We start from the raw sequence: 14,945 nt of genomic DNA, 5'->3' as shown, positions 1-14,945 counted from the left end.
CCTCTCCTCTCCTCTCCTCTCCTCTCCTCTCCTTTCCTCTCCTCTTCTCTTTTCTCTCTCCTCTCTTCTCCTCTCTTCTCTTCTCTTCTTTCTCCTCTCATATTTTATCTCCTTTTAAAAATTTTAAATTGTTTCATTACAAACAGCATTGAACATCAGCAACTATACTTGCTTAGTAACAATTTAAATTTAAAATAATAAAATAGTGTAGCACCCCCTCTTTTATATACTTTTATATACTATCAATAGGAATGACCAATCTTCTTAGTCAATCACTTCGGCTTTAGACTGGCTTCTTCCTTGACCCAGAAAAAGACATTGACTCTATGTAAAGAAATCATAGGTTGTAACCCATCTCTAATTCCATATTTAAACTTCACTAAATTCTTTTGATTGACTTATTCTAGTAGGAGAGGAACCATAAGGTATCCTGAAAACTTCTCAGTCATTCCTCCTAAGTCCCTATATGTTTTTGTTTGTCCATTCATTTTCATTAACTTTATCATTATTTTTTAAAATACAGATTTTATTCTTTTTTCAGTTCCAAATTATCTTTCTCCTTCTCCCTTCCCTATTAAATGAAAAGACAAGAGAAACAAAACCCATTACAAATTCTCATTTGCTTTAAATATCTGTGGTGAATGTATAGCTCATTCTCTGGTTTTCTTTTTCCCTTTACATTATTTCACAACTCTTTCCATACTGAGTTCTTTGTATTCTTCATGTGTGCTGGTCTTCATTACATTATGAAATTCCATTGCATTGAAGTTCTACAATTTATTTAAACATTCCCCTGCTGCTGGACTTTTTTCTGGTTTCCAGGATTTTGTAATTATGAATAACAGTGCCGTTAAAATCTTTGAACAGACAGTCCTCCTTTGTTGTTTTGGCTAATACTGTCAGAGACAACAATGGAATTATTGGGTCTTTTCCCTGTTTTTTTTTAAAGCCTTCCAGAAGCCTGTCACAAAATGTTCTTTTTCTCAACTCTGAAACTCCCCAAATATATCTTCTTGGAAAATTCTCTGTTAGGAATGCCCCATTGCCTTGACTTTCTGAAGAGTAATTCTTCCAAAGCAGGAGAACAGATTCTGAGTATAGAAAGAGGCAGGGTTGACACACTTGGGCACCTTTGGGAGGCAAATCAGAATTCATCATCTACCTTGCCTCCTCATGGGCTCTCTGAACACCATATGAACTTCCAATTTGCAGCCAGAATGAGTTTCTCATGGGTATATGTGACATTAATAGAGAAGTCCTTTCTTCACTTACCAGACAAACCTGATGTGAAGGAACCCAAGAGAACTCCTGGGGACCAAAGAAAAGAAATCTTTCAATCATTTTATGGGTCAGATTTTATACTTTAAATCACCAGGTATTGCTTTACCAGTGGTTTCCAAAATGGCAATGATAGTAAACTTGAGACAGTTGACTTTTCCTTGCTTGTGTATGTAGGTCTACAGAATTTGAGTTCAGTTAAAATCCCAGCCTGGCCATCTACTACTTATGTGGCCTTGAACAAGTCACTTTACCTCTATGGGCCTCTGTTTCCACCTTTGTAAAATGAGAGTGTCTTTTGATATCACCTCTAGAGTCCATTCCCAAGCTAAATCTATGATGAACCATCACAAAACAGGACAGGGGGTAGGGTCAGGTGAGGAAGAAGGGAACTCTGTGGTCTAGCCTTATTTATTCTCCAAATCACAGAGAGCTGAACTGAGGATTTTTACTTTTAAGGTTAGCATCTAGTTCACAGTCCAACAGTTGTCTGCCAGAGAAGATTCCATTCAGGTTTTTCATAACTGACTTAGAAGACAAATATTCAGTGTCTTCACAAGACCCAGATGGGGGTAATAACCACTTAGCAAACCTGATTCTAATTTCATTCTAACAAATCCATGAAAGTGAAATCAATAGACTTTGGGATCAGGGATAATAGAAAGCTGCAGGAGAACATGGGAAACTGCCCATATGACCTGTCTGTCTAGAAGCAGGCTGTTAATTCCAGATGAATGGGGGAACATCTTAGGACTTTTGTCCTCCATTCCTTCTGGGCCTCGGAAACTTCCCATTTGCCTTAGTGTCTCTAATCATAAGGATTCTAGCTATGCCTATGAGGGAAAATTAGTGGCTCCAAGAAACGATCTTTTGATTAATTACTGGTTTGGTTCACAAATCCCAGAGTGATTTCTGGTCCTTTTCTCTGACATTACTGTTGGGAACTAAGCAATGATTCATCACTATTTACATTAACCTCATCATCATCATCATAGTTGGATTGATATACCCATTTAAGAGCAGTAAAGGGCTTTACATCAATTTTCTCACATTAGGTCCTCCAAATAGCTTTGGGAAGTAAGAGAAGTAAAATTTTCCAAATGAGGAAACTGAGGCTCAAAGATGTTAAAAGACTTCTATTGAGTTGTATGGCAGAAAGAGAAGTAGCTTTGGAAGTGAATAGAGCACCGGCCCTGAAGTCAGGAGGACCTGAGTTCAAATCCAGCCTCAGACACTTAACACACTTACTAGCCATGTGACTTTGGGCAAGTCACTTAATCCCAATTGCCCTCTAAAAAATGCAAAAAAAAAGTAGCTTTGGAGTCAGATGGTCATATCTTATGTTTATTATCTGTGTGACCTTGAGTAGGACAAGGGCCTCTGTTTCCTCTTCTGTAAAAAATGAAGGTGTTGGCCCAGATGGCCTCTGAGGTCCCTTCCAGCACTAGGTCTATGACACTAGCCTAGCCTATCCTAGAGCTAAACCTGGAAAGCACCATAGAGGCCCTCTAGTCTAATATCTTTATATTTACAAAGGAGAAAACCAAGGCCTAGAGTGATGGAATCACATAGAGAGTAAGTGGCAGAGCCAGATGAGAAACAAGTTCCTTTCTCTCCAAATCATTCACTGTTTCTATCGAAACCATCATTTTTTTTTCTTAGAAATTAGTATTTGGCTAGAGTTTCCTTGAGGGAATCTGTTGTGTCAGGGATTGCAAACTGAACATCAGCCTATTGGTATTTAACCCTCAGTGTCACAGGGGAAAGGACCAAGCCTTCAGACAGTCAGATCAGTGCCCTTTGTATTTCAGCAGCCTGTGTACCACATCAAGAAATCAAGTATGGTTGACTGGCTTTCCTCAATGGACACATGCATGGGACTAGGCTGCTTGGCAGCAAGGGTACCAGAAGAATGGAGGCCCAGAAATGACCTCCTAAAACCGGGATTGTCAAAAGCAATTAGGAGAGACAATGCCCAACAACATGAAGACATGAGCAACATGGCGACCCTGCTTTTGGGTCATTTGGGTGATGGTCTGTTTGCTTAACTTTTGGCAGGAACTGGAATGATAAACAGCTTCAGCTGTTTCATATATAGGAACTGGGCATGTTTTGCCTTGGAGAAGGGAAGAGAGAAGGGAATAACTTCAGTTATGAGAAGGGCTGTGTCGTAGATGATGGCTTAGGCTTGCTCACTTAGGTCCCACAGGGTTCAGAACCAAGAGTAATCAATGGAAATGGCAAAGAAGTTAATTTAGACTAGATGTCAGGAAAAAAAAATCTGCCTACTCATTAGCGTTCTTCAAAGTTAAAATAGGCTTCCTCAGGAGGCTGGGTCTTCAAGAAAAAGCTGGAGGCTTATTTGTTGGATATGCTCCTAAGTCAGATATGGGTATGAATAAATTGCGCCCAAGGTCCCTTCTTATTCTGAGATTTTGTAAAGTCACACAAGCTTTCAATGTAGGAAAGAGCTAAAGGGATCCAAGTGCCTATTTGGAATGATTTTTCTTTTCTTTCTTCTCTCAGTTAAATTCATCCAGTACAAGGATGAGAGCTCTTGCTTTCTTACTCTCTCATTTTCCAAAGTCTACTGAATCATTGCATAGCCCTTGGGTGACACTATGTACCAGTGAGTGAAGTAATGAGAATTAATGGACACCAATGGGCCCTTGAGTGGCCTCAGGCTTATGTATTTCCAGGATCTCGCTGCTGTGAGGCCATCTCTGGATAGCCATTCTGGATGATTGCATTTAGCTCTCATCTGATGGGTTGTGTGTGTCTGTATGTGTAGTAGAGGGGGATGCAGAAATAAAAGATGATATCTCATCAAAATAGCAAGAGGCAAGTAGAAGAAAATTGTCTCTATCCTAATTAGGCCAGGCCTCAAGGATAGGGCTTCCTGTTATGAGATAGCTCTAAATGGACCTTCTGAGGATCTAAAGGACAGATAGATGGGGATAGAATGATTCCTCAGACCCTTGCCTGGCCATGAGAAGTGAGGAAAGCGGTAAATACTCCCAGCTGGTTTGGCAGATGCATTAAGACCCACTAGTATATTATCACGGAATCATAAATGTGGAATAGGAGGGACTCAGAGACAATTTAGCCCTGCCCTTGAATTTTACAGATAAAGGGGCTGTAAACTAGAGAAGTCATGTGACTTGCCCATATCTTGGGCATGGGATACAAAATTTAAACCCAAATCCGTGAACTCCAAAGCTAATGCTTCCATTTCTGCCTTCATCAGAACAATCCTTCATCTTCCTAAAGGATGAAGTGATTAGTCTTAGAATCTCCACATGAGAAAGGGCCACAGAATCCAACTCACACTTAGAAAAGATTCTTTTACAACACAACCAGCATCATGGTCAGCCAACATTTCTTAGAAGATTCCCAAGGAGAGGCATTCATTCCATCCTGGGGCAGCCTTTTCCACTTTGGGCTAGTTCTGATTCTTAAGTTTATCCTTACAGAATAACTGGAGTTCAGAATTGGAAAGAACCTCAGAAGCCTTTCTGACCATCCCATTCCTCCCCAAAAGAATCCCCACTTCAATGTATCAGAGAAATGGTCATCCAGCCTATGTCTGAAGCCCTCTCCTGAAAAGGCGCCCATCACCTCTGAAGACATCTTCCTTGTAAACATCTGTAATCATTAGAAATTCTATCATCGAGCCCAAATCTGCCTCTGGGGCCAAGCAGGAAAAGTCTAATCCTTTTCTGTTCTCTCTCATCTTTGTGATGGACTAAGTCCAAAAACACTGAATATTGGAAGAGAAAAATCTGCTACACCAAAACACAGTGCAGCAAAGTGGAGAGAACACTGGACTGAGAATGAGGGGCTGAGATCTGGTCCCAGCTCTTCCCCCAGGGGCAAATTCACGTCACATCTCTGTGACTCAGTTTACTAATTTGTAAAATGAGGGGCCTGGACTAGGAGACCTCTAAGATAGAAACTATTCTAAATCTATGACCTAAGGTCATAACCTCTTTGAGCCTCAGTTTCTTTTTTTTTAAAGCAATTGGGGTTAAGTAACTTGCTCAAGGTTACACTGCCAGTTATTTTGTGTGAGAGTTAAGTATCTGAGGCCACAACCGATCCCGGGTCTTTCAACTCCAGGGCCAGCGCTCTTACTCACTGTGCCACCTGGCTGCCCCGAGCCTCAGTTTCTTTATCCACAAAAAAGTAACATGTATGTTAGACCTCGTAGGTCCTTGTGGGATTCAAATATATATGATATATTTTTAGCACCACATAAATGTCAGTTATTATTTTTCACTTGATAACAGAGAACTAGGGTGGCATAATAAATAGCTTAAAGGAAGGGAAAATCAAGCACCTCTGACACACATAGGTTGTGTGATCATCAATAAGTCACTTAAACTCCCAATGTCCCAGACAACTCTCTCAGACAGGAATTCCTAACATTTTTGTGGGTCCTGAACTCCTTTGGCATTCTGTGAAGCCACTCTCAGGATAAAGTGTTTAAATGTACAAAAGAAAATATACTGGATTACAAAGGAAACATTATATTGAAACGCAGTTATCAATACATATTTATATATTTTAGTCAATTTTATATTTATGTTCATATATTTAATAAATATGTTTATATATTTAATATATGCATATGCAACTATATAAGCACAGTGTGTTAATATATTTGTGCACCTAATAATTTTTTAATATTTTATTTCTATATTTTATAAATATGTACACATAGAAATACATAAACATAATATGTAAATATGTGTGCATATAATAAAAATTAAATATGTTACATTTGTACATTTTATAACATATATAGTATATGTGTATATAAATGTGTAAACATATATACATATATGTTTTAAATAAATATTTTATATTTACATATAATTAAGTTTACACAGCCCAGGTTAAGAACCTCTCAGTCTTGAGGTCTCTACATAACTACAAGTTATAAATCAAGTGCTTTTATGCATCGATAGTTTTGTTTTTTGTTTTTTAATTTGGAGTTTCCTATATATTCTGATGAAATCACAAGTCCAATTCCTCTAAAGTGACAGAAACAAAAAAATGCAAAGGTTTTGCCAATTTGTTTTGTTCACATCTGGGATTTTTTTTTCCTGTTTCTTGATCATATATTCATTGAAATACAAGCTAAGTTCTAAAAGCAGGTAACGATGGTGTCCCGAGGCAATGGAGGGTCCTAGCCACCTGCACTATTTTCCATAATTTTCACTTGGAGACACTTCCTATGTCATTCCCCAATCTCCATCCATATGGGAATGGTTTTTCTGGAGCTTGGAAACCTTTAGTAACACAGTAAAACATTTGGTGATACAAAGTTTCTATTTAAGGGATTTATCCAAGAGCCCTCAGGAATCTTCATTTCCCCAAATGGGTCATGAAATCATAGGCTCAAATCTGGGAGGGGAGGGTATGAAGTCACGCCATCATCGTGTGTATGAAGGGAGAGAAAGATCACATGCTTCAGTGATGGATAACATAGGAGAGTCTGAGGAGCTGGTCTAAGTCTATTGAAATAGGGAGTTGAATCATCTTTCCCAGTGTGCTGCTAAGCTCCCCAGCTTATGTACTCAGCAGTAATTCACATGCTGGTCCAGTGTCCTCAGCATTTCTAGCACCAGTTCTGGGGCTGCCCCCAGGGTCTGGGATTTCTCTGTTCTGTTGTTCCCATAGAACACATGTAGTCTTTCTACTCCGAAGTCAGGGAACACTAGAAAATTCTTCCTGCCTCCATGGTGGTGTCTAGAACATATTCTCTTCTGACTCAAACTTAATGCAGCTCAATTAGGTCAGGCAAACATTTCATTTTGAAACAAACAGGCTTTAGTTGTACTTCAAAATATTACCAGCTGGGATGGCCCAGGTGGGAATGTGGATTCTGGGGGAAAGGAAGGCAGTGTCGCTTAACAAATGTCATGAAAATTCAAACCAATCAGAATTATTTTGTATTCCCAATAGCTAATATGTTAAAGGCTTAAATTAAATTTTAGGCCTGACTCTCCTTCTTAACTTAGCACTTGGTCCTCCAAACACAGCTCATGACTTGAAGAATGGAAGTAAAAAAAGCCAAGATGGAAACGCTGTAGTACAATTGGAGTCAGAAGACCCAGGTTCAAATTCTGACTTTGCAACTACCTTTGTGATCTTGGACAAGCCATTTAACTTCTCTGGGCCTCAGTTTCCTCAACTATGAAGTAATTGAATCAGATGAACTTGTTGACTGACTGACCCCTAAGATCCCTATGATAATGAAATTACTGCCTCATCCCATTTTCTTGAAGGGTTTTGCAAGATGGGCCTCTCTCTTTCTGTGTTTGTCTCTTAGTGCTGGTACATTGCCTGTCACTTTTCGCTGCCTGGAAGAAAATCTGGGGATTGATAAACGTGTGACCAGATTTGTTCTCCCAGTTGGAGCAACCATTAACATGGATGGGACAGCACTATACGAAGCTGTGGCAGCCATCTTTATCGCCCAAATGAATGGGGTGGTCCTGGATGGTGGACAGATCGTAACTGTGAGGTAAGTAGCTTGTCCTAGAAAAGGTTTGTTTTTTTTTCTGTTGCATTAGCTCATTTCTCTGGAGTAATTAATACCTGTAGAACCCCTTAACTGGGAGAGAAACCGAAATTAAAGTTTCCTAACTATGATCTATAATAGCCAAAACCGAAAAAAAAGGCCATATGGGGAATAAAGGCCAAAACAATTAAAGCATTACTGACGATCTATGGCAGAGATGGTGAAATTTAAAAGCAAAAAGTTCTACGAGCCCTGATATAGTCAATTCAACAAGCTTTTATTAAGCATCTATTATGTATAAGGTACTATGGTTGGTGGTGAAGATGCATACAGGAAGATCCAGTCATTTTATCAACAAAGGCATAACTCCTTACACCAAAACAAATCACAAATCATCTAGGCCTCATTGGATAAATCCTAGGGAGTGACCTGAGGCTCATGGAGATTGCCCAGGATCACAAACCTAGTATTGGAAGTAAATCTAGACTTAAATTCTTCCTGATTCTAAGCAGAACATTTTAAGCACTATACAGTACTGACACTGGGAATATAATGCCAGAAATGGGAGAAAAAAGGTACCTGTCCTCAGAGAGCTTTCTTCCTTTCTCTATCCTGGAAAGATAGACAGAAAGAGAGACAGACAGACGGACAGATAGATAGATAGATAGATAGATGGATAGATAGGTAGATAATTAGATAGACAGACAGACAGATGAATTGATAGACAGGTAGCTATTGATATATTAATAAATATATATATTTTACTTCCTTTCTATATCATTATAAAGAACATGTATTTTCATTTTTACCCATAATTAATAGCTTATTCATGTTAAAATTAAATCAATTGTATTTATCATAAAAGTTATAGGGCATATTTCCAAGGATCAAAGGGCCAGAATTTTAGATTGTGAATCATTAGAGTGTAAGTTCCAAAGACTGGGTTTTTGCCTTTCTGCATGTTGACACTACTTTACACATCATCTGGCATGCATTTAATAAATGCTTGACTTACTGACTTTACTGTTGAAATGGACTTTAGCAATTATCCAGTCTAGCTCCTTCCATTGACAGGTGAGACTTTGAGGTGAAGTGATTTACCCAAAGACACACAGGTAGAAAGTCAAGACCAGCTGTTTTAACTGCCAACCTAGTGTTTATTTAAGATACTACTGATGCCATGCATAAGCAATTCCTTGCCATTGTAGTCTTTAGCATGAACCCCTTGGACCATCATTGCAAACGAGGCTCATGAATCACTACCAGGGGAACCAGTGGCATACTGGAAAGTATCAGTAGTATATTAAATTAAACAGCTAGGTGGAGCCATAGTGCCGAGTGCTGGGCCCAGAGCTGGGAGGATTGATTTTCTTAAGTTCAAATCTGGCCTCAGACACGTAATAGCTTTGGGACCTTGGACAAGTCACTTCACCTGTTTGCCTCATTTTTCTCGTCTATCAAATGAACTGGAGAAGGAAATGGCAAAACCACTCCAGTATCTTTGCCAAGAAAACCCCAAACAGAATCATGAAGCATCGGACACAACTGAAATGAACACTAACAAAATAGTTCACAACACATTTTTGCTGTTGCTATTGAAAGTAGTTCTTAGAAAAAAATTGGGAATCACTAACCTATACCATACTACTCATCAGATAAGGGCATTTAAAAATGTATTCTCTTTAAACTTGAAGACTATCCAGAAATACTTGTGACTTTCGTTCTAGATGCTAATTTATTGAAGATTTTCTAAACACTTTCTTATGCTGTAAGATCGAGGGTCATCTGTAAAATGCAAGAGGTTGAAAGAGGTGGTCCCTTAAATTTAAGGGTGTCTGAGTGAGAAAAACAGTAGCTAAGCATATGGCATTCACTCCACAGGACAAGCTGACTCAGTATAGCCTGTGAATTCAAGCACCCAGACGGTTTTAAGAACTCTTCTTGTAATCTGAAAGAGCATCGTTACCCATGTTCTCATCCTGTTCCTATTTTCTTATAAATAGAAATGAGCAGCTGGCGCAGGACATTATCCTGGGGTTGAAAGAATGAGCTGACTCCTCTGGTGGATATCTGGTCACTGGCCTCTCTCAGCCCATTGGTCAAACCCCAGGAAGTATCAGATGCCTTGACGTTAATCTTTCTTTCATCTGGCTCTGATTTCCCTCACAGGACTGATGAGTCTCCTCCCTGGCAGACTTTTCCTGGATTTGAGGGGTAGTTTTTAAGAGGGTTCTCTTTGAGGAAGAGGGTCCATCTGGTTAGCTTTCTCCCAAGATCCCTTGGGTGTCATAAGCTGGCCTCAATTACTGGATACTCATAAAACCCCACAATCCCAAGATACTGAAATCATGAAGCCATTACCAAGATGGTGATAATCCTTTCCCTTATTTCAGAAAGCTTTATGCCAGTTGAATGACTAATATTATGGCCAATGCTTCCATTTATTTCAAGATTAATCCAGTTGCTTAGCACAAGAAATAGACCAGATTCTTATGAAACTAGCACTGCTATATTTAATCTTTAGGAGATGACAGATTTCCTACCACATCATCACTGTCACCATCATCATCCCATGGTTCTTACTGAACACCCTCTGAGTATGATAGCTATTCATGGAATCCTGGAGCCATAGAGGACCTGTGAGATTATCTAGTCACCTTCCTCTATCTGTTCCCATCACCCATTTTGCCCATAATCAAATTAGAGCTTGGGAGGTTAGGGTCATCTGGCTACCAAATGCCAGAACAAGAATGTGAATCATAGGGTAGGAAAGGTAGTAGTGAAACAAAATTCTGCACTTTTGTAAAATTTAATAAAACAATATTTCAGACTCTATAGGCACTGGATCACCCCAAATCCACACAATTCTTCAGCTTTCTATGCCTGGTCTGTCTTGACTCTCCCATTTTTCTGCAGAATTGTTTCCGTCCTTACTGACTTAAGCCAAGTCAACAAGCATTTCTTAAGCTCTTCCTATGTTCCAGGCTCTGTGGTAAGCACTAAAGAAACAAAAAAGGTGGTAGAATCATGATCCCTGACCTCAAGGGGCTCACAGTCCAATGCTAACAACTATGTACAAATAAGATACACCCAGGATAACCTACAGTAAATCTCAAAGGAAAGGCACTGGCATTTAGGGAGATAATGTGAGATCACAAAGGTCTTGTAGTCCAAGGTCTGGTATTTACCATGTGATGATGGACAAGTCACTTTTTATCTCTGGACTTCATTGTCCTCATCTGTAAAATGGAGATAATATTTGCCTTATCTACCTCAGGGCTATCCTGAGAAAATGGCTTTGTAGACCCTGAAGTACAAAATAAATGTGAGTTATCATTATTGTTATTTATCAAATATTTATCCCACATCAAATATGACCCCAAAAGTGAATAAATCCCAAAACATTTCAGCTCACCATGGTTTAAAGATATATAGAGATAAATGTTTGTATATGTATGTATATATGTATATACAGACACACAATCACATCTAGAGAAAGAGAGAAGAAAGAAAAAGAGAGAACAGAGAGGAGGGAAGAGACACAGAGAAAGGAGAGAGACAGAGGGGAGGATAGAGACCTAGAGAGAAAGAGGAGACAGACAGGGAAAGAGAAAGAGACAGAGACAGACAGAGAGACAGAGACAGAGATAGAAAAGAAGCACAGTGTGATGGAAAGAATGATAGATGCAGTATCAGAGGACCCGAAGCAGAATCACATTTCATGGTACCATTTATGTGACCTTGGATAAGTCATGTTTTACTTCTCTGGGCCTCCATTTCAGCACCCATGAAATAAAGGGTTTGGACTAAATGACATTTCCCCTTCTAACCTTAGATCTATAATCCTAGTCACAAATCTCTCTGAGTCTCATTTTCCCCAAAGAGGAAATTGTACTAGAAGACCTCTGAGGTCCCTTCTAGCTCGAGATAATTTTGAGAAAATTAAACATATCAAAGTAATGCTTCAGATGACTATTATAAATCCCATGTATCCTCACTCACTCAAAGAAATCAAGTGAGATATTATTTGTAAAGCACTTAGCACAGTGCTTGTCCCATAGTCGGTGCTTAATAAATGCTTGCCCCATCTCCCTTCTACATAAACACTTTCTCACTATATAATATCTTGGGAATGTAAAAAAAAAAAGGAAATAATGGATTGCCACAGACATTCATATTGGAAACTTTTGAAACAGGCCTACAATCCAGTTTCTGAATTACATCAACACCACACTCACAAGGACAGACAGCTCTGTCCCTACTCAGCCTTTAAGATACAAAACCCCATAGACCTTGTATTCTAATGTATTCACCCTAACAAAAATGTTTGAACCTTCTTTGATTCATTGAATTTCTAATCCTAAATTCATGTTAACCATTTTTGGGAGCTTTCTCCACATTCTCACCATTCACAATTCAGTTTGGAAGTGCATAAGGAATATCCACACCACACAAAGGTGGTTTTGGTAGACCACCCTTCCCCTCCATGTTGATATTGATACCCTGGGGCAAATCCCTAGTTATCCATCCTAGTTATAGGTCTAATGAGTGATGAATGTGAATTCTTGTTTAAATTGCATATGATGCATGAGCAAAAGAATGTAAGTCTTATTTAATTAAGAAATTATCCTAATATGGCCTGTTAAATTATAAAGGAGTAGGTCAGCAGTATAAGCTCTAAATTCTGATTTCTCAAGCAAAATTCTAAAAATGGCCCCGTCCTCCAGTCTATCTTGCTTTGAGGAATCCCCACTCTGTACTCTGCTTAAAGGGGGTAAAGAGTTGTTTAATGGACACCGAAAGGCCAAGTTGTGTGGTAACTATAGGTATAAGGCAAGAAAACCAGAGAAACTCAACACTATTAACCAAATAGCTATGAGAAAGGAAACAGGAATTTCTGTTGTGTCTAATCTAGGTTCATAAATTTACCTTTGCAGGGAAATGTATTTTTTACTGTCATATTTGAGGAGCAATGTGGTATTTTATTGTAGGAAAAGCATTGGACAGAGGTCAGAAGACCCAGTAGGCTCAAGATGTCTTGTCCTTGGGTGGGGATAGGGAACCTGTTACTTTGAGACCACATATGTCTCTCTAGGTCCTCAAGTGTGGCCCTTTGACAGAATCCAAACTGGATTTGAATTTGGTCAAAGGGCTGCACTTGAGGACCTAGAGGGCCATCTGTGGCCTCAAGGTCTCAGGTTCCCCACCCCTGTCCTAGGGCAAATCTCTTCATCAAGTTTTTCTCATCTGAAAAACTAGGCTTATAATATTCCCACTATCTACTTCATGGGGTTATTGTGAGGAAATAATTTTACAAATTGTAAAGTGTTATGCAAACAGAATTCAATAATAATGGTCTCAAGAACAATAATAATCATGATAATAATCCCTTCAAAGTCTAACTGATAACAAGAATGTAGCATTCATAATAACAATAAACTATAGATCTCTATAGGATGGCTGCATGGTGCAGTGGATGAAGCCCTGGGTCTGGAGTGAGGAAGACTTGAGTACATATCTGACCTCAGAGATTTATCAGCTGTGTGACCCTGGACAAGTCACCTCACCCTGTTTACCCCAGTTTCCTCAGCTGTAAAATGTTCTGGAGAAGGAAGTGGCAAACCACTCCAGTATCTCTGCCGAGAAAATCCCCAGTGGGATCAAAGAGATTCAGACATGACTGAAACAATTGAACACCAACAAAATAGATCTCTATACAAACTATTAGGAGAAATATCAGGATTTCTCAATTCTTAGGAGCACCCACATGTGTAACTAAGGTGGAGTGATGGTGGTTTTATTCCAGGATGCTCAATTTGGAGAACACCAACAGCACCTTTAGGCTTTCACCAGCATAGAAATCTTAGGCTTAATTGATTTTTTTAGTTGATTGATTAAACAGAAATGAGTTCCCATTTAACGAAAATCATTAGTCAAGATGGAAAACTAGTGGATGTCAGGCTGGGCTAAGCTGTGCCACCATTTATCAGCCTTCTCAGCAGTAATTTTCAGGTGTCCCAGAATCATTTTTTCCATCCTATTGGGATAGCATCTTGACTCAACTGAGGTCCAACTTTGTGATGCTGGCCATGGACACAGTTTGTGCCCTTCATCTCTAATGAGATAATCATATTTGTAAATCATTTATCATGGTGCCTGGCATGGAATAGGAATTGGCAAGTACTTGGTCCCTTCCTTGCCTCTCAGACAGACAGACAGACAGACAGACAGACACACACACACACACACACACACACACACATATCCTAGTTAGAGCTCTGGGAACTTACCCAGTGCTTAAAACTATAACCCAGGCACAGAAAGAGTCAGAGAATAGGAGAAGGCATGGGTATAAACACCTACCTCCACCCCTGTGATAATATCCCAATTTTAAATGCACAAAATTGATGAGCCCAAGCTTAGAGATCAAGAACTGGTGCCCTTAAAAGGCTGTTTGCTTCCAGGGCAGAAAATAAGGATAAAGTGACTCATAAGACTGATTACGCATATGACAAGGGCAAGAGCCAAGACCATTGGCATTTGGGAAAGATTTGCCTGCTCAGTTTTCTAATCAGGCCCAGTGAAAAGGCAGAGACTTTTCTTTCTCCAGCTTTCAGGCTCTTAAAGGCAGGGTTCAGCAGAGTGAGTCTCACCAAGATGTCTAGATCTGAACCGTAGTTTTTTTAATCTCCTGTGTCCTCCCCTAAGTGACCATGGAGAACAGAAGTCTCTAGACCCACACATGGGAAACAGTAGGATTTATAGATACAGCATATGAATTGTGGTAGATCTGAGCATGGCATGTCAAATGCTTCCTAGTAAAAATTAGATTAGGCCTGTTTAGATGATTTCATTAGCCACTGGAATGTTTTGGTAGCCCTAGAATTTTTTTAGCTATCCACAGGGGCATCCCCACTTCTCACTTCTTGAAAAAGTCAACTAGAAGTAATTTTCTTTTTAAAACATTACTTCCCTGGAAGTGACGTGTTGATTAATGGAAGCTGGGAAAAAAAAAAGAAAAAAAAGTAAGGAAAAGAAAAGAAGAGAAAAGAAAAGAAAAGAAAAAGAAAAAAGAAGAGAAAAAGGAAAGGAAGGAAAGGAAAGGAAAGGAAAGGAAAGGAAAGGAAAGGAAAGGAAA

The 14,945-nt window shown here is 39.2% G+C and overlaps 1 protein-coding gene across 1 annotated transcript in view; it reads left to right on the top strand.

Annotated features, from left to right (window-relative positions):
* Positions 1-14,945, top strand: part of SLC1A2 (solute carrier family 1 member 2) — a 173,882-nt gene that overhangs the window by 129,019 nt on the left and 29,918 nt on the right. Inside the window, exon 7 of the mRNA XM_069091092.1 lies at positions 7,616-7,810. Coding sequence (XP_068947193.1) covers positions 7,616-7,810 — 195 coding nt within the window. The remainder of the gene's footprint in view (positions 1-7,615; positions 7,811-14,945) is intronic.

Source organism: Petaurus breviceps, unplaced genomic scaffold (genome assembly GCF_028583685.1).
Source record: "Petaurus breviceps papuanus isolate PSGF00001 unplaced genomic scaffold, PetGlider_PUasm1.0 188, whole genome shotgun sequence".
NCBI lineage: Eukaryota > Metazoa > Chordata > Mammalia > Diprotodontia > Petauridae > Petaurus > Petaurus breviceps.
Note: the sequence above shows the minus strand (reverse complement) of the source record. Positions and strands in the feature narration are given on the sequence as shown.